Source organism: Mesoplodon bidens, assembly GCF_964165515.1.
Source record: "Mesoplodon bidens genome assembly, chromosome: 1".
Classification (NCBI taxonomy): domain Eukaryota; kingdom Metazoa; phylum Chordata; class Mammalia; order Artiodactyla; family Ziphiidae; genus Mesoplodon; species Mesoplodon bidens.
Window position 1 is genome coordinate 65,836,474 of NC_138176.1, and position 24,196 is coordinate 65,860,669.

General features: G+C 40.1%; 1 protein-coding gene across 4 annotated transcripts in view; it reads left to right on the forward strand.

The window, feature by feature from the left end:
- Positions 1-22,254, forward strand: part of BOD1L1 (biorientation of chromosomes in cell division 1 like 1) — a 55,297-nt gene extending 33,043 nt beyond the window's left edge. For 2 of the 4 annotated variants that reach the window (XM_081229018.1, XM_081229020.1), the window contains exons 11-26: positions 147-211; positions 1,092-1,176; positions 3,336-3,379; positions 4,793-4,850; positions 6,093-6,163; positions 6,780-6,852; positions 7,563-7,642; positions 9,269-9,353; positions 9,722-9,795; positions 11,652-11,727; positions 11,806-11,840; positions 12,930-12,975; positions 14,905-14,954; positions 15,052-15,136; positions 15,541-15,694; positions 20,983-22,254. In XM_081229018.1, coding sequence (XP_081085144.1) covers positions 147-211; positions 1,092-1,176; positions 3,336-3,379; positions 4,793-4,850; positions 6,093-6,163; positions 6,780-6,852; positions 7,563-7,642; positions 9,269-9,353; positions 9,722-9,795; positions 11,652-11,727; positions 11,806-11,840; positions 12,930-12,975; positions 14,905-14,954; positions 15,052-15,136; positions 15,541-15,694; positions 20,983-21,100 — 1,199 coding nt within the window. In that variant the 3' untranslated portion in view covers positions 21,101-22,254. Of the gene's footprint in view, positions 1-146; positions 212-1,091; positions 1,177-3,335; positions 3,380-4,792; positions 4,851-6,092; positions 6,164-6,779; positions 6,853-7,562; positions 7,643-9,268; positions 9,354-9,721; positions 9,796-11,651; positions 11,728-11,805; positions 11,841-12,929; positions 12,976-14,904; positions 14,955-15,051; positions 15,137-15,540; positions 15,695-18,080; positions 18,222-20,982 lie in introns of all 4 variants that reach the window. The other 2 variants (XM_081229021.1, XM_081229019.1) reach the window with 2 other exon arrangements.
- Positions 22,255-24,196: the final 1,942 nt, after the last annotated feature.

Below are 24,196 nucleotides of genomic sequence, written 5' to 3' on the forward strand. Positions count from 1 at the left end.
TCGTATATATTCCTTTTTACTGTTTTCTATTGGCAGCAGAGGAAGAGGGCATGGCATACTAGATAACAACATTCTGTTACCTTTTGATTCAGGATGTATTTTGCAAGCAAATTCTTAAATTGATTTAGTGCTTTGAATTTCATTAGGCACTGAAGAGTCTCCATTGAATGATTTGGGAGGATTGGGACTGAAAGCCAACTTGAAAACTGAGGTATGGCTGGTAATTCAGTTATGCTGAACTGTCAGTGGTGTAAGTACCTTTTCACCATATATAAACATATGTACACTTGAGCAGAATATAGTTCCTGTATTCTATATAGCTATACAAGCAGAGTATAGCTTCTCATTGTACTTAAGACATTTAAGTTTTGTTATTGTCACATCCTATAGGGGAAAAGCTAAGAACCTCAATACCTTAGTTAATAGTGCCATCATCAATTCCATCCACTCAAACCAGAAACCCCAGTCACCCTCAGTCACCCCACATTCAGTCCATTTCCAAAATATAACTTGAATCCATCTATTTCTATTTCTACAGCTGCCACGTAATCTAAGCCACTACTTCAGTAGTGTCCCCATTGGACTTTCTTCCTCTCCGGTCCCTCCTCTAGTCTTCACACAGCCCTGAGAGCTATCTTGAAAAACATAAATTAGGTCATGTCATTGCTCTGCTTGAAATTTCCAGTGGCTTCCCATCATACTTAGAATAAAATCTAGTTTTGGGGGTGTTTTTTGTTTTTGTTTTTTTATCACAGCGGGCACTGCAGTGGTTCAGGGTGAGCTGTGGTGAGACTTGAGCCTCTTGAGGAAGTGGGGCAGATCAGGAAAGGCCTTGTGTGTTGTACTCTTTTACTTTAAAGCAATAGGAGAGCCATTGATGGATGAAATTAGTTTTATCATATTTTATTTTATTTTATTGTTTCTGAAGGTTGACAGTATTCATTTTTAAATTTCACAAACTTGAAAGTAGACTTTTATATTGTCACAGGATGCTGGGTGTTTTGTTTAATTCACTTGAGGTGAATTAAACTTACCTTCTTATTTCAAAAACCTCATTTAACTTATTTGTTATGGTGCTTTGGACTTTTTAGGTATTTGTGCCATCAGAGGAAGAGAAAAATCATGAAATTCCAGCACCACCAGAAAGTCCAAGTGGGAGAAAGCTGAGTGGAATCGGTAAATTCCTTTTAGCAGTTGTTCACATTACTTTTTCCTTGCATGTAGTTTTATCTTTTATTGCCACATAAAATTAGTAGTTAACTTGTAATAAAACATCGACAGACTATATGAATTTACCTCTCACTTTTTAACATAGGTTAGAGGGAACTTTTTACTATTTCATTTTTAACTTATACTTTTTCTCATGAAGTATCAATATTATGTAAATCAATATTATGTAAGGTAATTGTTTAAATCCAATGTCTCCAAATAATTGTGGCCAAACAAGTTGCTTTGGAGCAAACCCTTGCTCAAGCTCACAAATGTGTCAATGTGGCCCTCCCTGTCCTTTCAGGTGCTATCACAGTTCACTTCCAAAAGGCTAGTCTCCAGCCCCTGGTCGCACTTCTTTTAACCTCACACTCATGGCTCCTGGGCTCTGGAAGTTGCCCAGTTACTGAAGCTACTCCCCACTTGCATAGCCTCTTCTCAGTCTCTCTGTGCAGTAGTATTCGGTGTCCACTAAGTATTTTTTAGGGGAGAGCCTCAGTGTCAGACAGGATTAGGACAGCGGCTCTCAAACACTTTGGTCTCAGGACCACTTTACACTTTACAAATGACTTCATCTAAATCTGATTACCTCCCAAATGCCCTAACTCCAATACCGTCACATTGGGGGTTAGGATTTCAGTATATGGGGTAGGTGGCAATATATTCCATGTAAGGGGGACAGAAACATCCAGTCCATAGCATTCAAAAAACTGAAAAGTTCAGGTAAAGCATGATCCAGGAGCAAAGACACAGCTTGCAAAGGCCCAATTTCTTATCTTCTCCTTTAGCCCCCAGCAGAAGTAATCACTTTCTCATTCTTGGTCTTTAGGAAGATATCTTTGTGCTGTCATTCATGGCTGAAATCCTGAGACTTATTCTGATTCAGTTTAGGCACCTGAATTATATTGTTCTATAATTTTTTTTTAACTCAGCCATATATTGTGGGCAGCCTTCATTGTCATTGTATACAGATCAACTTCATTTGTTTTAATAGTGGTCTGTAACGCATTTTCCCATTTGTTATTAGATATTTTAGTGGTCTCCAGTTTTTGTAGTTTTTACTAGCTGCAGTGAGCTTCCATATGCATGTAACCATGCATTTCCCCAAGTGTTTTCATAAGCGTGAGTTGAGAGGTCAAACAACATGTAAATTTTGCATTTTCATTTCAAGCACTTGATACCCTAACTTGGAGGCAACTATTGAAGGATGAGTAGGTGTATATTCGGTGGACAAGGCAAAGAGAAAGGCAGTGTGTATAAATCCTCACCCGGAAATATCTGGGGCAGTCAGGGTGGGGACCTTCGAAGGCACAACCATATGAAAGGGCAGCCTTCAAAGTATGTGACCTCAGAAGCCTTATAAGCAAAAGTACCAGGCAGTACTGAAAGACCACCCCAAGACCTGGTAAGCCATTCATGCTCACATGTTAAAACCCTAACGATGACTAATCTATCCAAAACTTGGACAGATGCATTAATTAAAATTTGTATGTATGTGTTATAATACAAATAATTAATATCCCATTTGTTAATTGTCAAGAAGGTAACATTTTTGGATTCTGAAGTCCTTTGTTCCCACAGTTATATTTCAGGTTACTGTACTGTGTTTAGGTATGGTTCAATAAGAGATCTACTTACGTAAAAGGAAGTTGTTTTTAAAAGAAAAATGTGTGTTCTGTCATTGTTGAGTAGAAACAGTAGACCTTGTACTTCAAGTTCCAAAGAATATAAATAGACCATTGCTGTTTGAAGGGATAGGATCTAACTTTTCATTTGATGGCATTATTTTTAAATGAACCAGTGTTACACCGTCACTTAACAGTTACAGCAAAGGCCTTCCTTCCACCGTCCTTCTAAGCTTCAGATCACCGACATGGCTACATCACTATAGTGATTTAATGGATTACTGCCATTACTGTAAAAATGCAGGCAACATTGTTTTTCTGATAGTACAACAGAATACGGATTGTAGAATATAATTGGTCAGAATTTTATATTTCACAAAAGCAGGTAGGCCACTTAGCAACATATTCCGACTTAACTAAAAAGCTCTAAATGTGTTTCTCTGTGGTTCAGAAACAACATTCAGTTTCCTTATTTCTCATTTTTTTTTTATTTTTGAACAGCTGAACTACAGAGGGAGCCTTTGTTGGTGATTGAATCACTAAATGTAAGTCACTGTAATGGTTAGAGTTTTGTTGTTATCAGTTGGGGGTGCTTTGATTTGGAGTTTTGAGAGTGATTACATTTAGGGGAGGGGCTGGCTGTGCATTTCTTTAGGAGACAGGACATGCTCTCCATTCAAGTTCAACCTACTGACACCTTCAGTTCCATGTTCAACTATATCCACTGATGTCAGGAAATTTAGTTGTTTTTCTCAGAAAAAAGGAGTCACTCAATTCAGCTGCACTATGTTCTAGTGGCTGTTTAGGCTAATGTCATGAAACAGCACTAAGAAAATAGAAGGCGGCCCAGATCCCTCAGACTAGGGAACTCCCCTGGTAATCCTAATGAAATCCTTCAAAGAGCTAGGAGCTTTCTATTTTTTTATTACTATAATGGGATTGCAGATTGGACTGTGATGTCTTAAATTATCCTGGTGCTGTAGACAAAACCGACTTTATTTTAAGAACTAAAGTTCACTTTATGTCTTTAGAAACGTTTTGTGAAGATACTAAACTATAATTGCTATATATACATATTTTTCCCAACTGTGGCTCTCATAATCCCTTTTGTGCTTGAAAGAATTGGGTTTGTTTGTTTGTTTCTTTCTGAGTGCATAGAGAAGTGAACATTTTGTAAAATGCTTGCAAATCACAGACAGCTACGTTCTTTCCAGTGCCCCTAGAGGACTTAGAAGAGCTTTGCTTCCTACCAGACAACTGTGGCATCAGAGGGCTTACCTTACCCTGTTGAGACATCCCAGTCTGTATCTAGAAGCTCACACACAGTCTACTGAGTAAAAGGAAGAGAAAAACCCCACTTGGTTCTCTTCAGGTTTACCCTCCAGGAGTTAAAAGGATTTTAAATGTGGCTGAAACCTCCAGAGCTCCCCAGCATCCTACCTTGTTTCCCCGAATCCCCCAGCTGGCTTTTTCCCATCTAAGCACAACTGTCCTTTCCAAATGTGAAATTCTGTAGCTAGGATTTAGAATGTTGTAGGATATTCTAAGACTTCCTCTCTGTGTAAAAAAAAAAAAAAAGTACAGTTGACAAGATTTGCCAGAGGGAAACCTTATGACAGAATGACAGAATCCCTCAACATTTTTTAGTAAAGAAAATCTTCAGGGATTGTTGGATGGGAAGAGAATTCATAGAATTCGGAAATTTTTTCTCTCTTATTTCTTACTCTTTTGCCATAACCATTTTAAAGACAAGGAGAATAAACACAGTGGGATGCTAATTTGTTAAACTGAAACTTCTTCAAAAGGAAAATGCCCTATGCTTGTGGGTGAAATAAAAAAAAAAAAAAAACACGCACTCCAGTTCCTTTAAGCATTCCCACAAACGGCCAGATTATTTTCTAAATGTTCAAGATTTGTGTGAGATTATCCATAAGTAACTTTTTCTATTGCATGTTTAGGTCGAAAATTCAGGCTCAAAAACAAATGAAATTCATAGCAAATCTCAAAGCAAAGAAGGTAAGTTAGTGAATTTCATAGTAGTAATTTAAATATTATAATTATCATTTGTTGAGTGCCTTCTGTGTGACATGCCCTGTGCTAATTCTAATTAGTTTGCAAATTTTCACTCATCTAATTTATATGATCCATTGCAATGAGTGTTAACAGCATCACATCTGTAGTTGAGGAAACTGAGGCATGGAGTGGTCCAGTGTCTCATTCAAGGCCACATAGCTTGTAAGTGGTGCCTTGCCTTAAATAGCTACTAGAACTTTGCCAGAAACCTCACAGTAGATTTATCCAATGTGGATACAAAACGTATAGACCCCAGTGGTTTGTATCATAGGAGAGGCTCTGTGCTAAGTACTTAACTGTTGATTTCTGACAAGCAGTCTCAATTTGGTAGCAGATCAGGGACATCACATTTATGAGGCTCATCGCCCAGGAGTCAGACCTCATTGCACGCAACCTGCAGAGACTGCCAACCCCAGAGGAATAATTCTTTTCTCAAAACAAAATGTAGAATTTTGTTGATTCCTACTGATTTTGTTGATTCCCTATTCCAAGAATGGGGAAAGAGGTCTTAATCCCCTATACAGTTATTTTTATAACATGTTATACCATATTTCAAACCAAAGTAAAGTGGCAATAATTATAAACACCCATGTACCCATCACCTAGTTTTGTCATATCTTAAAATGCAGTATATTTGCTTCATAACTTAAAAAAAAATGTTACAGATATAGTTGAATCCATATTATACACCCCCCTCCCCAATCCCAATCTCTTTTTTGTCATGTTGACATGTATAACTCTAGTTACTTTACTTCAGTTGCTCTTTAGTATTCCATGGTGTGAATATACCACAGTTATTATTTTGCTTCTTTTGTTAGTGGACCTTGAGGTTTTTTGCAACTTGTCCCAATTACAAAGAGAGCTACCATGCATGATCTATTGTTTTCCTTGGACACTTGTTTATACTGTGCTGCTACAGGAGCTGGGGGGAGAAATGGCTTTGAAATTTGCCATGTAAATTCCAGTGATTCTCTTCCCTCCTTCAACTCCATTTACTCAAGTCTAGAAATGGAAATCATGGAACTTACCTGACATAGTTTTTGTGAGGATCCCACCACAGTCATTTATAAAGTATTCTTTCTTCTTTTCCTTCCCCCTTCCACACACACCCCTAAAATAAGTATTGGAGTGAATACTTAAGGTGGGGTTTTGTTTTTTCTTTTTTCTTTTGTATTTATTACTCAGAGATATCCAATAGTGGAAAAGACAACACAGAAGCCATAAGAAGTCATAGTGTTGAAACAAATCCTAAAGAGGTGGGTTTTCATAAGAAACTCAAGTATTTCATGTTTTTTGCATAGTGCTTTCTCCTGTGCACAAAGGCTTTTACCTCTTTGTGTATATAAGAAATTAAATGTATGTATTAAGAGTTCTCCATATCACTGTTACTTCTTTATGTTCTTGTAAGGTTTAGGTAATTTGACAGGTCCCAGGATTATTTGGACATGTCCCTATGATACAGTCAAGGATGTTTTTTCATATACTGCCATTCATCAGCCCTTTAATAGGCCACCAAGAGGGGAGAAAAATGTTGCCAGTTAATTTATGACATGCCATCAATTGTAAGACATAGTTTGACTTCAGAGATGGTAAAATGAGAATTTTTTTAACGTATTTTAGAAATGTTGAAATACAGTATGTAACCAGAAATAGATATGGATATTTTGTATGGATTTATATTAAAATCTTTAAAAAAACAAAAAAACCCTCAAGCTTACAAAATGAGTCTAATCCAAATCTAGATGCCAGAAGCATTATTCTAGATTTTTTAAAAATTTATTCCAAGGGCTAGAAACTAATACAATGTGCCCCTCTTTAAGTAGATTTGGATCCAAATTCTCCTATCTTTAATATAGTCACTCTTAATTCTAGGTTGAAGAGGAAGAAAGGCACATGCCTAAAAGAAAAAGAAAGAAGCAGTACCTCTCTTCAGAAGATGAACTGGGTATCTAGAATATATATGTTCCTGTTTTAGACCTCTTTGGAAATCATTATTTTCATATCCAAAATAATGGGCCGGTAACATAGAAAATTCTTGAGGGTAGTAATTGTTTACAACTCTTAACTCTAGTGTGTTTCCAGACCAGCTTTACCCCTCCAGGGTCTTTTCTGGACTTGATCTAAAAACTAGATTATTCCCTGCAGAAGACCCAACCCCTGGAAATCACAAAAACCCAGGCTTCCTCTGTAACCTGGGCCTGTGCCCCAGCCAGGTGCCATCAAGTAAATCTGATTCCCAAGAGCATGGTCTTAATAGCTAATTCCTGTTCAGGAAGTTAAAAGTGTCTGTGGACGGAGATTCCCTGGAGGTCCAGTGGTTAGGACTTGGCACTTTCACTGCCATGGCCTGGGTTCAATCCCTGGTTGGGGAACCACAGCCACACAGCTCAGCCAAGAATAAAAGAATCTCTGAATATGCTATGTCCTAAGCCTTCTCCACAGAACCTCCTGCTTTGTTGGTGCCATTTGAGCATTTGTAGATTTTTTTATTTTTATTTTTTGGTTTTGCTAGGGCCAAGGCCAGTGTTCAGTGCTCATGACATCATAAATGCCTAAGAAAGAAGTCTCAAACTGTCATTTTTTAAAATAGAACTATGCACTTCATTTTTCATTTGGCTTTTATTCCTTTGTGATTCCATGCAAACTGATTTACAGATGATAATCCAGATGTCCTGGATTCCAAAATAGAAACAGGACAGAGGCAATGTTCTGAAACTGAGCCACAAGATACAAAGGTACTTTTTCCACATATTAATTTTAACTTTTAGGGGTAACCTAATTACATCACTGTGTATACTTATTTTGTATTATATATGTGTGTGTGTGTATATATTATATATATAGTTCTAATATCCCTTTTACTTTATGTATCTCTCATAATAAAAGGTGTATATTTTTTAGGCTCTCTCAAAGGAAAAAAACAAATGTGGCACTTTATAATCTTAAACTGTAAGATTGTATTAATATCACAGTTTAGATATAATCATTACTTAGGTTTTTGTTCATATTACTGACTTCCTTAGGTTTCTAGGTCCTTTCTTCCCAAGTGTAATATGCTTTATTACAGATATACTTACATGAGAACAGTGAAATACAGTGATACATACTGTTTAAAAATTTTAATATTTGGCTTTCTCTTTACCATAACTCCAGCCCCTAAAATATAGGTAGTCGAAGGATGGGCCCTCCCTCATTGCCTCTTTTTTCCTATGATCTTATTTTCACCTTGTGACTCAGGGAAGCGGCTCACAAATTTTCATTTCTGCTCTTACCCCGTCTTTTGTTCTAGGCCCAGATTTTTCCATTTCCTGGTAGATAACCTCTTCTTGGGTGTTCTCCCATTTCCAAGACTCAGTACTTCTCAGTGTCTATTCCAGTCCACCTCCATCTTCTCGTTCTCTCTCTTTCCCTAATCTATTGTTTTTCCAACTTGTTCCAAAAGTATTTAAGTCACCTTATAAATATATGCAGCTGACTTCGGCTCACTAAAACCAGTTTATAGTCTCTTTTCCTCCCAATAACTGATAAACTAAATAAAAAGTAGTAAAAGAATTTTAACAACCGAAGAGGTAAAGTCACATATTGTCATGAATTTCAGTTGGTTGTGGCCAAGGAAAGATACTGGGTTTTAAAAAGCCCATCACTCCCCCTGCCCTATCCAGAACAAAAATCTTGAGACAGTGCTCCTGAATTTGGAAAGAAACAGATTAAAAGGTATCCTTTTATTTTCCCTTCAACTTTGTGTAAGGTTTTTAATGTTAAATTTAAATATACTCTGACTTATTTATTTAAAAATCACATATACAGGTAATATTCTCAATATAAAACAGTACTCTGCTTTTAAATTTAACTTGTATATTTTTATTTACACATTATATTAGTATCGTAGTATAAACAATTTGGTATTTCATGCTCAAAACTTCTTTGCAACTAAGGGCAAATAATTTAACCATTGAGAGACCATTGCTCTAAATCAGCCCAGCTGGATACCCAGAAGTTCTCTTTGGCATCTTCGGCTTTATTCCTTTTCCCCAGTCCCTCCCCTCCACCAACAAAGAAGAAAAAAAAAAATCTGTTGTAAATTCCTTTCAGTTCTTTCTTTGGGGTTTCTCTTGAAAAGTTCAGGGTGAGGGAGGAGAGCAATTTCCATTTTGCAGGGGAAAAAAAAATGGCCTTGTTGCTTTATAGCCTTATCTCATGCTTTTCTGCCTTCAGATTTTGTATCTTTTTGTGTAGTCTCCCAAGCAGCAAGATTGTTACTTTTTTAAAAATTTCCCACAAATATCTAAAAGACTGCTAGGAAATTATTGTTGAAATAAGTAAGAAAAAGAAGCTTCTTGTCTTGTTCAACTTCTCCATAGGAAGAGAACTCTGGAGATTTGGAAGAGTTACCTAAAACAAGTTCTAAGACAAACAACACTGCTTCAAGGGCCATGGAAGAAAAAGGTGAGTAATACATCTACTTAGATAACTTGTTTTAAGAGGAGACTAATCCTTCAAAGCAGTCAGCATATCTCTCACCAGGCTTCGCCAACTGAAACTGCAGTTTGCTGATCTGCCTTCCCATTATAACACAGTACGTCGCGCTGAGTATCAGTAGCGCTTGGGAATCATTTTTAATCTGGCTCCTGTTTTACCCAAAGTGTGCTTCTTATCGGTTAACCAGACTCTGGCTTATTAACTTTGATGTGTCCACCTGAGAATGGAGTCTGTGTGCATGTGTGACGGGGACGACATAGGTCACCTTGGTAGGTGTCCTGGCGCTGAGGCTGAGTGTAGTCCCCAGCAGTGAACGAGCTCTGCTCTTTCTGCAGATGAATACAGCAGCAGTGAAGCTGCTGGCGAAAAGACAGAGCAGAATGATGATGACAACATAAAATCTCAGGAGGTGAGAAATGTTTTTTATATTTATTTGTTCAGATTTATTTAAGTACTACAAACAAATAAAATACATTCAATGGTCTTACCCAAAGTTCTTCGTAAATGCTTTTGAAGTAGCTCTTTTTTTTTTTAGTGCACTAGGACAGCATTTCATGCAGTGCACTTTATCAATGTCATTTTGATTCATTTTGTTCCCTATATCTTAATTTTCCAAACATTTGTATGAGACCTACTTCTGTCAGCCACATGGGATCAGCCCAGATCTGTACCTCAGTGTCCATGTCACTTCCTGACCCAGAGGCTTAGCACAGCCAAACCAGGCACCAGCTCAGGTCAGAGAACAGGGAGCTGCTGAGCCCTGGAGTCCAGCAGAACGACATGGGAGCAGCAGCAGCAGGATGTGTGGAAGGCCTGCAGCAAGTGCCAGATGGGACCCAGTTTGACAAGGTGAGGTCAGGGATTTCTGGGAGGCTGCAGGAGAGGCAGACCTCCATCCCTGCTCACTCCAGCCAGGCCCCTTCAGATTTGCAGAGAGCACAGTGGGACACAGAATCACAGTTACCTGAGACGGAGGCCCATAAATCAAGGGAAACAACTTGTACACCAGCCAGATCTTCTAGATAACCATTGCCAAGTTTGCCAGTCTTGATACAACTTCTTTTTTTTAACATTTTTATTGGAGTATAATTGCTTTACAATGTTGTGTTAGTTTCTGCTGTATAATAAAGTGAATCAGCTGTATGTTTACATATATCCCCTCCCTCTTGCGCCTCCCTCCCACCCTTACTATCCCACCCCTCTAGGTGGTCACAAAGCACCGAACTGATCTCCCTGTGCTATGCGGCTGCTTCCCACTAGCTATCTATTTTATATTTGGTAGTGTATATGTGTCCGTGCCACTCTCTCACTTCGTCCCAGCTTACCCTTCCCCCTCCCCGTGTCCTCATGTCCATTCTCTACCTCTGCGTCTTTATTCCTGTCCTGCCCCTAGGGTCATCAGAACCTTTTTTTTTTTTAGATTCCATATATATGTGTTCGCATACAGTATTTGTTTTTCTCTTTCTGACTTACTTCACTCTGTATGACAGACTCTAGGTCCATCCACCTCACCACAAATAACTCAATTTCGTTTATTTTTATGGCCGAGTAGTATTCCATTGTGTATATGTGCCACATCTTCTTTATCCATTCATCCGATGATGGACACTTAGGTTGCTTCCATGTCCTGACCATTGTAAATAGTGCTGCAATGAACATTGTGGTACATGACTCTTTTTGAATTATGGTTTTCTCAGGATATATGCCCAGTAGTGGGATTGCTGGGTCATATAGTAGTTCTGTTTTTAGTTTTTTAAGGAACCTCCATACTGTTCTCCATAGTGGCTGTATGAATTTACATTCCCACCAACAGTGCAAGAGGGTTCCCTTTTCTCCACACCCTCTCCAGCATTTATTGTTGGTTGATACAGCTTTTTAATAGTTCTGTTTGTTTTCAGTGGCCTCCTTTATTTTTTATAAGGGATCCCATTTGGTCACAAGTGACTAGGACCAAATCCACATTTAAGTGGACATACATATTTATTACAGAAGTAAAAGCTGACACTGAGCGCTTACTTCCATTATCTCATTATCTCATAATCTTCAGGACTCCGTGAATTCATACTCAGTTAGCATTGTTTATCAAGTGAGGGGACTGCACTGAGAGAAATGAAGCACTAAGCCTAAGGTCACGTATTTTTTAAGAGACAAAGCTGGGATTTGAGACCTCTTAGGAGGGAACTCTAAATCCCATTTTGAGAAAGCAAACTATTTGTATAATAGAGGATAAAACTTTTTATTGCTTTTTTTTCCTTTCCCCCTTAGGAAGATCAGCCAGTAATTATTAAAAGGAAAAGAGGAAGACCTCGTAAACACCCTGTAGAAACATCATTAAAAACAAGTAGGTACTTGGTGTGTTTTCAGTTCACACACAAGAAATTTTCAAACTGATTTTCTAAGTGAGATTTTTATTTTTTAGAAGATGACTGCAAAATAGATGCTGGCATTGTCACTGTAAGTAATTGCAAAAGATGAGAATTCTTCAAATATCTGCTCTTGACCTGGAAAGAGTATACTGCAATATTAGCATTTTCAACTATCTTTTCTAAAAAGTATTTGAAAAGCTTTAAGAGATTTTCTTAAATAAAACATCAAATAACCATTCAGATCATATTATGATTACTAATAGCTTCATATAAATATAATTATATTAATTGTAATTCACTCTGATTCTATCCTCACCTGTCAGTTCAGTTATATAAATTATCTAGGGACTTATCTTCTTGTCATCCTTGATTAAAATATAGAAAATAGCTGTTTTATATGATTTTTAGATAATGGCTTCTTTATGGAAACTTCCAAAGTGTCTATCTTACTACTTTTTATGGAGGCCCTTTTATAATAGAATGTACACCAATTTTGATGCAGGAAAATTGGCAGTAATACTTTATATTTTTTAATATTCTTTATCTTTGACCCTGAAGTGTATACCCAACAAAATCATTGTACCAAGACGTCATTGCATGAGTTTCAATGATAGCATTATTAAGAGGACAGACATGTCCACTGACGTAACAAAAGCAAATGGGATTCAAGCCTCAGCTCTGCCACTTACTCCCAGATCTGTGATACTGGGCCAGTCATGTGACCCTCTCGAGACTCCCACTTCCTTGAATATAAAGTAGTATAACAATATCCGCATTAATTACCTCACTAGAATTCTTATAAGACAACAGAACCAAAGAGCCACATGTAAGAGTGTGAATGCATTTACCAACACATAAGATGGTTTGCCGGGCTGGGTTGGGGAATATTAACAGTGGGCCATGCGTGTCCCTCCATTGCTCGCCCCCCAGCGTAGCAGCACAGTGGCTGAGAAAGAGGCTTGTGGCAGCCCTAATCCTCCTTGTGGAAAGACCTGTGTGTTCAGAATCATAGGCATCCATATTTGCTTGGTATGTTTAGTCAACTGTAGGAAGTAGGTTCCAGATATTCTGCCTACATAATAAACAGAGGTCCTGTACCTTCTTTACATTGTTGATTGACTTTCTATGTGATGGTAACAAACTGCTGACTTCAGTTTTTTTCTTTGTTTAAATTTAGGTAGAACAATCTCCACCTGGCAGCAAACAGAAAGTAATGCAAACAGGTATGTACCTAAAAGCATTGCTCTGTGTATGATCTAAGGAAGGGGTGGGGGACCTGGCTGTCGGGGAAGGTTTTAGAATTTCATTGTTTTCCAATGAAGTGGGTGGCTTCCTTGGTAAAAGCAGCTGTCCCTGTAGCCATGAGAGACTCTAGCTATTGGCTTTTCCTGTGATCTGAGTCATTCTCAGTTTTGTTAGTCTGGGAAGCCTTCAGAGAGGAGGGGGAGGGCAACACAGAGCAAAAGAGGGAAGGCACTGCTGTGTCCAAACCATACTTTCGAGGACATGTTTTAGGGAGAAATAGATCAACCTGGGGCTAGGAACTCTTATCAGGAAGACAGGAATTCAGCCCAAGAGCCTATTGTTTTCAGAAGATGAATTTTGAAAGCAGCCTGTGCAGCTTCCAGAACTAGGATGCAAGAGAGAAAATTGTTTCAATGAAGTGTTTTTGTCCTCATTCCAAGGAGAAAAAATATTCCAAAATGTTGATAATGATTAGCTCTGGCTGGTGAGATAGTAGGAACATTTCATGTTTTTACTGTTGCCTGCATTTTCCAGAATTTTTACTATGTGTATATATTAATTTCATGGCTTAAATTATTTGATACATAAAAGCAAAAAATAGCCATTGATGTGTTTGAAAGTGCTGACACAGGCAAAAAAAAAAAAAGAATATGACAAGTATTTTGGACCAAATAAATAGCATGGTCATATCAGGAAAGTACATATTTTGATTAGCAAGGTAAAAGCAAATGTGTAATTTAAAAATTTTTCCACATTTAACTATGTGTGGGATCTTATCCTATTTTACTTTTTCTTGCCTCTTTGAAAATTAAGGTTTGTTTATTTTTTTAACAAAAGGAGGTTTTGCTTATGTTTTGTTTTTAACCATCTTTTATTCATAATTTTATAATATTTTATATCCATACAACAAGAAATCTTTAGAACTCAAATGCCCTTTAAAGACTCTATTGTAAGCTATGCAGTTATGTTTTAGTATTGTCGTTGGGCAGTAGTTTTCTGAATCTAGGTAATGATGACCAGTTAAAGACTGGATTCTTCTTTGTGAGCCTTTTTCTTGGTTTTTAACTCTTCTACCTACGTTAGTTTAGTGAACTTGCAGAAAAGGCAGCTACACAGTCTTCATCACTAATAAGTCCACTTTTGGGTTGATGAGTGTCTAATCAGCATCCTCATAATCTTAGCTTCAAACAGTGCATTGAACTAAACTTCATTTTTCTTACCAAGATACATTCTCAGAAAATGATAACATCTACAGAAAGCAAATACATAAAGAATAGGTATTCACAACCTAAAATAGGCTTATAAAATGTACTTTTCCAGATACCATGATATAAGTATATGGAGTCATAAGAATTCCAACTCCCCCCCCACCTGCTAGTTATGTGACTCTGAACAAATTACTTAAGTTACTCAAGCCTCATTTTCCTACCTATCAAATGAGGGCTGTACTATTTATAGAGCTCCATTACAATTTGAGTAAAGTCTGGAATCCTGACCTGCAGTTCCTGCTGTTTCTTGGGGGCTCCCTAGATGTCCCCTTCCTCCTCCCTTTCCAGGTTCAGAGCATTTGAGCTGAAAGAGAGAAACCATGAAGGCAATCTAACCCAAATCCTCATCTCACAGATGAAAAAACTGAGGCTGAGGGAATTTAAGTAATTTGCCTAGACCACATAGCTTATTCATGACGGATCTGAAACGCAAACTTTGGTATCCTGACTTTCATTCCGACGTGCTTTTTTGCTTAGGTATTCCACCTCAACGTTTGCTTGGCTGATACAAAAACAATGGTAAATCGTGTAAGAATACCTTAATTAGCACTGGTACATTCACAGACAGCAAGCCAGACTGTTGAAATTTAATTTGACACTAATTAAAATATTAATGCAGAGATCTTCCTTTTCTTAAAGATGAGTCCAATAAAGAAACACCTAACCTACAAGAACGAAGTGGAAGCAATGTAAGTGTTAACTTTCTTATCAAGACATGTCCTTTAGAAATAAGCTTAGTAAATGCTCAAGTGACCACCATTTCAACTTTAATTTTATTGCTTCTAGGATGACAGTGAAGAAAAATCTGTAGTAAATGTGCGTCGGAGAGGAAGAAAGCCCAAGCGTTCGCTCACTCTATCAGATGATGCTGGTATGTTCCTGGCAGAGTCTTAATTACAGTCTTACCATTTCAGAATCACCTTTTTAAGAGTTTTTCTTTGGATGAGGAAAAATCCAGGGGGTGCAGCTAGTATTAATACTACATAAATATGTGTGAAATGGCTCTAATCCTGTGTCAGAAATGGTACATCCCAGATGCTTTTCTGAGTACATGTGAATTTTTTGCAAATGCTGGCTGTGAACTGCCTAAGTAAACTATCCCAGAGATTAAGTTAAACAGTTGTGAATTGCAAGTGCTGAAACAAAAAGGAAGTGGAAAACCACTTCTTCTGCCTCCAAGGCCCTAATATCCTTTGTTCTAAACTCTGTGACTCTGTCCTTTGGAAGTGTCTTTGGGAATTGTACAATCCAGGTGTTACCCTTTTATCTGAACAGAATCCTCAGAGCCAGAAAGAAAACGCCAGAAATCAGTTTCTGAAGCAACTGAGGACAAGAAAGACCAGGAGTCTGATGAAGAGGAGGAAGAAGAGGAAGAAGATGAGCCCACAGGAGCCACCACAAGGTCCAGCACCAGATCAGAGGCTCAGAGGTAACAGGGGACAAAGGAGAGCTTCCAGAACCTTCACCAGCTTCTCCATCAGAAAATAGCTGCGGGTTTCATGGGATTCTCTTGTCTTTGACTCACTTGTGCCACAGTGTGAGCTCTTTCCTTTCGTTTTATCCTCAGCAGAGAGCACATGCTCCCAGCCCTGTGACATTTCAGTTCTTCTGGGAGAGGCTGTTTTCCCTCTTAAACCATTTTTGAGGATCACTTTGGAATCTTTTCCAGGCTTTAGATACCTGTTTGGTGGAACCTATTTAGTTCCTTCATAAATATTTATCAAGGATGAGTAGATGTCTCAGATGCAGTGCGAAGCACCGTGGGTGGAAACACAGATACGTACAACACAGTCTCTGTGTGCAGCGTGCTTAGCTGCAGTGAGAGAGAGAAATCACGAGCCCACACCCGTTGTGAGATGCACTTCGCAGTGCTATGTAACAGGTCCATCACGTGAAATCGCCAGGATGGCCACCATTTTCCACTTACATAACTGGCAATTTCATGTTTCCCATAGTACGTTCTCCCAAACCCTAGTATAGCCAGAGCCTCTGTAGAAAAGAGGACCGTGGTCAAGTGAGTTTGGGGAATGCCTCTGAATTTTCTCTCCTTCTTAAGCCATAATGTACATTACCATATTAAGGGCTTGTCATGGTCCTAAAGGAAAGAAACCTGTTTAACTTTGTCAGTTATACTTTGCCCCCCAGCCCCTGTTATTATACCTGTTAACATCAATCAGTATTCCTTTCCCCACAGCCCATTTTGAGAAGTGTTGCATCACCTTACAGTTTTATAACTTTCTCTGAAGCATGAATATTTTCCATTTTTAATGTGATTCACAAGCTGTTAATCTTGGTATCATCATCTATCATTTCATTATCCAAGATTTCAGGAATATTTATTTCAAGAGTATCACTTATTAACATCTGCCACTGTAGTATAATAGTAATAATGTGTTATGTTTACATAAAGACTTAAAATGAGCCTATTTCTAATTCCTCTAAACCTGTACATTATTAGCCATTCATGATGTGGTTTACTTTCTCAAAGAATGAGATTTTAGAGCCAGAAGACTTTAGGAGCTCACAGGGCTGAAGGTGAGGTGTCTCATGATTGTTTTTTAGGTGGGGCAGCTCAGATAAATAGGAATCACAGAATTAAGATATCTGCTGATTGAGAGGGTGCATTTGGGTACAGACACCCCTCCCTCTTGTACACTCGTGGAAAGATCATCCAGTATAGTCGAGCCCAACTCAGAAAGTTCCACAGGCCTTCTAGGCATCTTCAAGTGAGTGTCTAAAAGTAGCTAACAGATTCGCCCTTTAAAATTTATTCTTCAAAACTAAATCGTATTTGATTTACGGTTCTATAATCACCCGGATTATCAGTGCTTCTCCTTAATGCACTTTAGGAGTTTGTGATTTACAAATGGATTCTTTTCACTTTAGATTCCTTGGCATTGGTTGATTGGTTCCAGGGCTCTGGCATCTTTATAATCTCACAGATTCTCAGGGTCACATGGGGTCTCCGTGGGTCCATACCACAAACCCATCAGTACCTCGATCATGCTGCCAGCAGCTCCTCTGAAAAGGTATTTCTGCTTCTGCGTGTTACCTCAGGGCAGGAAAGCCACCTCCTCGTGGCATTCTCTTGTGTTCAATGGATGCTGGCCTCCCCATAGCTTCTACCTTTGGAGCCTCCTGTACAACTTTCCCTTAAACACTGGAGGGCAGCTTCCAGGTCTTCTCTTGTTTTGAGCCCCCTCATCATCCTGTTTGTTCTCCTCAATTTATCTGTATTCTCTTTAAGAAGCAAATGTTTACACCAAGTGTGCACTGATGAATCTAGAAGAGGCCTGTCCACCTTATTTTCTAGACTGTGCTTCAACATGCATCCAGCTCACTGGGCTCCCTCTGCCTGGGCTGCACACCAACTCAGCACGTTCTTTTTCCTCATGGGGCATTTCTTCTCTCACCTGATACTTGTGCAGGCGACTGCTTGGACCCGGTTCCAGGGCCTTAACATTCAGCTTTGTCAATTGTACTTTCATCAATCTTGGCCCCTTATTCTACTCTGGTGAGCACTTTGGGATCTTATATCATCAGCCAATATATTTTCTGTTTATCACAGATTTATCTTTCTCTAAATCACAATATACTGTCCCACACAGTGAAAGCAAAGCTAGAGTCATATAAGCAGAGTTAGTCTCAGGTGACATGAAGACCTGCTCACCAACAGTGGTCCAGAAAACCAGCTATTTTCCTACTTTTAGTCCCCATTCTCTGACTTGCCCGCGAGGAGCCTTGTCCTTTCTGGAGTCCCAGGGACTGGAGTGTTCAGTGCTGCCATTGTCCAGTGTTTCTATAATCTGTTTCAGAAAGCATCATAGTGAGCCATTTACATGTGCAACATCCAAACTTGGCAGCCCAGAAACAGTTTCTCCTAGAAATCGCCAAAAATTAGCAAAAGAGAAATTATCTACCAGTGAAAAAGTTAGTAAATCTCCCCCATTAGGAAGGTAAGTCCCTGCTGACGTTCAAGTCACTTTTAAACCCCTGAGACTGGTTTTGGTGCAGTGATGCTTTCTCTCTAAGTTTAAGATTCTTGTCTTGCCAAATAACTGTCTTTGGGAATCATCTGTTTTCCAAATGAAACCTACTCCAAACAGAGTAAGTAGGAAGGGCTGCCAAAAGGGGTCTCGGTGGCCTCACCAGTCTGTCCCACCTCACGGCCCTCCTGCACAGGCTTTATCCTTGACACTTGTGAGCCTTACCTGCCAACTCCTGCCCCCCAGAAACGAAGACAAGGCTTGTTTCTCCCCGAGTGGTCACAGACCTGAATGCTTGGTTAAAGCAGTGCAGCAGGGTCCAGCAGGTAACAGCCCAGGGTCATTTCTGTTTTGCCCAGAGCACTGGAGAGGTGATGAGGTGACAGGAAAGCCCCTGAGGCATGGCCACGAGCCGGCTTGCACCTTCAGCCTGGCCTGCTTCATCTTCCTGCTTCCCACAGGTTGTGCTGACCCCTGCTCCTTGCCCCTGCTTGTGCTGGCTCTTTCTTGAGGAGCGCCCTCACCACCAGCCCCCAATCAGCCAGGTCCTTCCATCCTGTACACCCACTCCCTTCAGGATGCCGCCCTGCCTGTTCAGCTCATTCTCACCTCCTTCCTGCTGCCCTTGCAGTTGGGGCTGTGCAGTTGACAGTGTCATATACCATTGCTTTCAGTGTGTTAGTTTTGTTTTCCTCTCTGGTCCATAAGCTTCTCCCTTGAGGTCAGGGACTTGCCTTACCTTCTGTACATTATAGCATCAAAAAATAAAAGACTTGACATTGTATAAAAACTGTTTTGATGTCTCTTACCACATTTGATCTTCATAGCATACTTGTATGTATGCATTATTATCCCCATGTTATAGAAAGTAAAGCAAACTGAGGTGCCGGGCACCTTTCACATAGATTCTCCCATTAATCCTCATTAAGTAAAATGTAGTATTTATCCTTATTTTATATATGAGAAGAATCTTAGAAAGGTCTGGTTCATTATTTCTCAATCGTGAATGTGCAAGCCAATCACAGAGGCTCTTGCTGAGATGCAGGCTCTGACTCTGCAGGTCTGGGGCAGGACCTGGCAGTCTGCATTTTTCACAGGCTCCCAGGTGCTGCCAGTGCTGCTGGTCATAGGCCACCCTCTGAGTGGAAAGAAAGGGTCTTTCAGGTGACCTAGCCAAGCTCACACAGCTAGACGGAAGCCCCTGCGCAAAGCTTCTGTGCTCTGCGGTATGGCATCCAGCACAGTGCTGGCACACGCCCACTCCTCGGTAAATAGATGCGCACTTAGTGGCTGATGGCTTTCCCTGGTCATGGTTTGAAATGGGATATTGGCAAGCACTGGTTTTTAGCCGTTTTCAACACATGCATAGATAACATTATGCTGAAACTACATCATATACGACAATGTTTGACTCGATTTGAGCTTATTTACTTTGCTGTTAAAGGAACAATAAGCAAAACATGTCTTCACATCAGTAGAGTCCCAGCTCCTGCAGTTTTATTTTCCAGGTGTCTTCACTGATATAACATTTACTGCTCGCTCACACATGTCGGGCTTTGTACTAGGCACTGGAGAGAGGAAAAGGAATAACCTCAGTAGCTGCCCTGGAGAAACATCCTGTCTAATGGAGGGACGTACATGTACCTGACTTTCAAACTTTTTTGACAGTAAGCAGCTCATGTTAAGAATGTATTCCGCAATATTGTCGCTGTCACTGAAACAAAATTTTCATGAGCCAAACTGAATAGAAGTGATATCAATGGTCTATTGTGTTCTATTAATACATTGTTTTAAAATAGTGGCTCTAGCCTGCAATTTGAAAAACTCCAGTGGATAAATTAACAACGGAAAGTGCTGTGAGGTTTCCGAAGGTCAGCTTGCTCTGTGATGAGGAAGGCTTCCCAGAAGGAGTTGCTTTTGAACTGGGGCTTCAAAATGAGGTTTGCCAGATAGGAGCTGCGGCGTTGTTCCAAAAAAAATCACATGCCAAAATATGAACATGTCAGAGAACACTTTGTGTTTGGGAATGGGGCTACTTTGGCAGGACTATAGTCCAGAATGGTGCAGCAGTTGAGGGCAAATGGTAAAGGACTTTGTGTATTGTGTTCCGGATGACTTTGTGCTGAAATCATCAGAGATCCTAGAGAAGAGATAAACAAGAGGGGGATATTGACATGATTAACTGAAGTTTCCGACAAATCAGTCTAATGGCAGAATGGAGAGCAGGGCTAGGCTGCTGGCAGGGAGACTGGGTAGGAAACTCTTCTCAAGTTCCCATGCCTTTTCTAACACTGCCAGCTGTCCTCTGTGGTAACGTCCTGTGAGACACGGTTGTGCGTGTGCTCAGACGGAGGCTGCCATCCCGCTGTGTTCTCACCAGTTGTTTCAACATGTGACTGGCCATTGATTTCTTTATTGTATAGATAGAAGAACTAGGGCCTAGAGAAGAAAGTGGTCTTGACCAAGGTCCACACCCAGAGTAGGACAGAGCCGGAAGCAGAGGACAGGCTTCCAAACTCCTCCACCAGTGCCCTGTTAGGATGTGAGGCTGTCAGCAAATAACCAGTCAGCATAGGCTCTTCTAGAGTCTCCTTGTCCTGTGTAGACCTTAGCCAGGTTTTCTCTTCTTGGCTCTCAAGGTCAAAAATCTTCCAATTTTTGAAGAACTCCCAAATTATTTGAAGCAGCTCTTTTTAAGTCTTACCACGGCCTTGAATTTTGTTTACTGCAGATCAAAGGCACAGCTCTCCCCTTCTACCAAGCGCAAGAGAGAAGCCAGCCCTCCCGGGGCACGCACCAGAGGCCAGCAGAGGGTGGAGGAAACCCCGGTGAAGAAGGCAAAGCGGTAATCTGACTGCGGCCACCCCTGGCTGGTCCACAAGGAGACACGGTAGAGAGAAGAGGGACAAGCCTCAGGGCACAGGCTGTTGTTTTTAACCAGGGGAAGGCCGTGCATGTGCTCCAAGTTCCTAGGTGCAAGCTTTTTCTTGTTATGTTTTAAACAGCTTTATAAACTATTGTTCATAGAAGTATTATGTACATTTATTTCAGATAAAGGAAAATAAGTTTACTTTGTACCTGAACTCAAAACAAAGTAGTTGTATATTTTAACATTTGAAATTGGGATTTCCCGATGTGACACATCACTCACGCAAACCCTTCCAGCCCATCAGACACCAGGCTGCCAATTGGTAATCTGTGTACAGTATATAAACATGTAAAAACAGGTTGTATTTTACTGTATGTATGATGCTAATCAATGAACACTTTATTTATTTTACAGAGAAAACTTATCTGTGAACTTTACTATATATCTGTTTATTTTATTTTATTTTTTTTAATTAAAAAAAAAGGGTTTTAAATGCTATGCAGTCATTAGTAGAGATGTTTTAGGACTCTGCCTGCCCTGTAACTATCTGAATCTCATCTGGCAGGAAATACAGACTCTTCTCGCATGTATCCAAGTAAAGTAGTTTAGCTCAAGAAGGAGTCTCCATTGCTTTTCTGTTCACAGTTGTGATTCTGTTTTTTAAGAATGTAACTTGTTTCTAGATTACACTCGCATCTGTGACTTTACTACCAGCCCCACTGATGTAGGAAGTTCTGGTTCAAGTAAAATTACATCTGTCACCTGCAGCAGAAACCCCTGTGTCGGTGTCCATTCCTCTCTGTGCTGCCCCATGTTCTTTCCATAATGTCTTTTTCAGTGAAGAGAAATGCATTGAAGATTAAGTCACTCCTGTTTATCGAGCTTCAGGATTATATGTTATTTTATACACAGTTATTTCAAGATAGAAACTGGCTTTATTGCCAGATTCTTTTTTAAACATGTTTTAACTCTCATATGAGCAAACTGTCCAACTTAAGTTTTTCATAAGATTAAGCTTTTCTTAAGATCAAATTTGCCTCTAGCAATGATGTGATGAGTTGCCAAATAATTGAGATTGTTTTAAAATGTTTTGTTCATATTCTTGTTTTATAATTAAAATTTACATTCAGTGTGTGTGATTTTTTTTGAACTCTTAATGTAAGTTGGATATTTCTGTCATTTTACATTGTTTCTTACTGAGATTTTATATATAAATTATAAAATGTTTCCCAAAACTTGAGTGGTAAGAATTTTTCTCCCCCTATTTTAAAATTTCTCCCTGTGAAAACTGTTTCATCTCTCTAAATAATTGGTCTTAGATATATTGTTCCATTTTCACATTCAAATTTGAGTCACTGATGGCCTCTCTCTCTTGGTAGAATTGGATGTTAGATCTGGAAGGGGCTTGGGAGACAAGAAATGTGAAAACTCCGTATTTCCATTTATATGGTTGAGTTTAACCAAAGCTCAAAGTTAGTTAAGGGTAAGAAGCCAGACTAGGTTCCAAGGCTCCAAACTCCTTGGCAAACCATCTTTGCACTAGATGGTTCTAGATTGGTTCACCAGAAGTGCTCACCCGAGAATGTATTCTCCACGTGAAACCAGTCTTATTCCGTTTAGTAATGCCCTCCCTGGGCACGACCTTACGGGACTGAGTAGCTGGGTTGTGGGGAAATGCAGCCTCTTAACAAAGTTGGAAGTAAACATTGCAACTGTGTAAGGAATCATCTCGTGGGGAACTCAACTGAGTCACTTAACCTCCAACGGTTCGGAAACCCATGTAGGGAGGAGCTGCCACCCCATGGGGCACTGGAACTACACAGGAGCGGTTCTTGGTCATCACAAGGATTTGGCATCACTGGTCCATATTTAGTAGAAGGGAGGAGGTTGGAAATGTTGAGTGTCCTACAATGCACAGAACAGCCCCTGATTCCACAGCCCAAAATGCCAGGAGCTTCCCCCTGAGAACCCACTGGGAAACACTTCCACACCACCTCAAACTCTCCATTTCCCTCGTCTCAGCTTAGTGACCACTGCCATGCTTCGTTGCTCCTCCGTAGGCAACCTGAACAGTCACGCATCTGTGGAGCTGACACAAGCCTGGGCCAATGCAGCGGGACGTCCCAAAGGGGCAGCCTGTCCCCAGACTGAAAGTAATGCAGCCAGTTCCTCTGCAGCTGAAGTTGGTCCTTCCCTGCCTACTTCAGGCCTCTTTCTTCAGGGTGATGCTGCTGGACCGCCCCCGCCCCACCCCATCACCTAGACTTCTTCAAGATTAGAACCTACTAACTCCAGCTTGCCAAGGCCAGCCATTAGGAATGGCCGTCTGGTGATCTCACAGTGAGCCAAGTTGGGACTGAACTCCTGTCTTCTAACCCCAGGTCCAGGTTCTTTCTGCAAAGCCCCAACAGAGGGAGGATGGATCTTCCTACCTCAACAGCAGGCTCACTCACGGCAGGACCATGATATAGTGGAGGAATCCCCAAACATCTTCACAACTGAAAACCTAACTGATTTGAGATGAGGTGGGAATTTGAGATTCGAGCTCAATGATTTAATTTTCATTTGCTTTTTATTTATTGTTCATCCTGAGTGCAAGAGCACCTTACATTTCCTAAAATTACTGCTTAGCTATCCTTGTGTAATTAAATCAAGAACAAGAAGTGTTTCCTGATACACTGAGTGAGACACTTTTCTCAGGGGAAGGAAATGGTTGTATAGCCAGCGTCTTCCCGCTGAGACTGCTGCGCTGGGATGCACATTTGTTGAGCTCCTAGCCCAAAACCAGGGACGCAAGTGTGAGCCCCAGTCCCAGGGGTGACAACACGTGCGGCAGACAGCTGTGCTGCCCTGGGACTGCACCGCAGGACACAGCAGCGGGGAAGAAAGTTACCTTCCTGAGAGAAGCCGGCCAAAGGACGAACTCGGTGGACAAGAGAGTCTTTGTTTGTTTAAGTATAAAATGGAGTTTGAAGCAAGGTTAGGACCTAAAGAATAGAGCATTTTGAAAGCTGAGGAGCAGGCTGGCAACGACAGGCCCCATTCTTACCGCCAAGACAACCTTCCAGAAACTTCC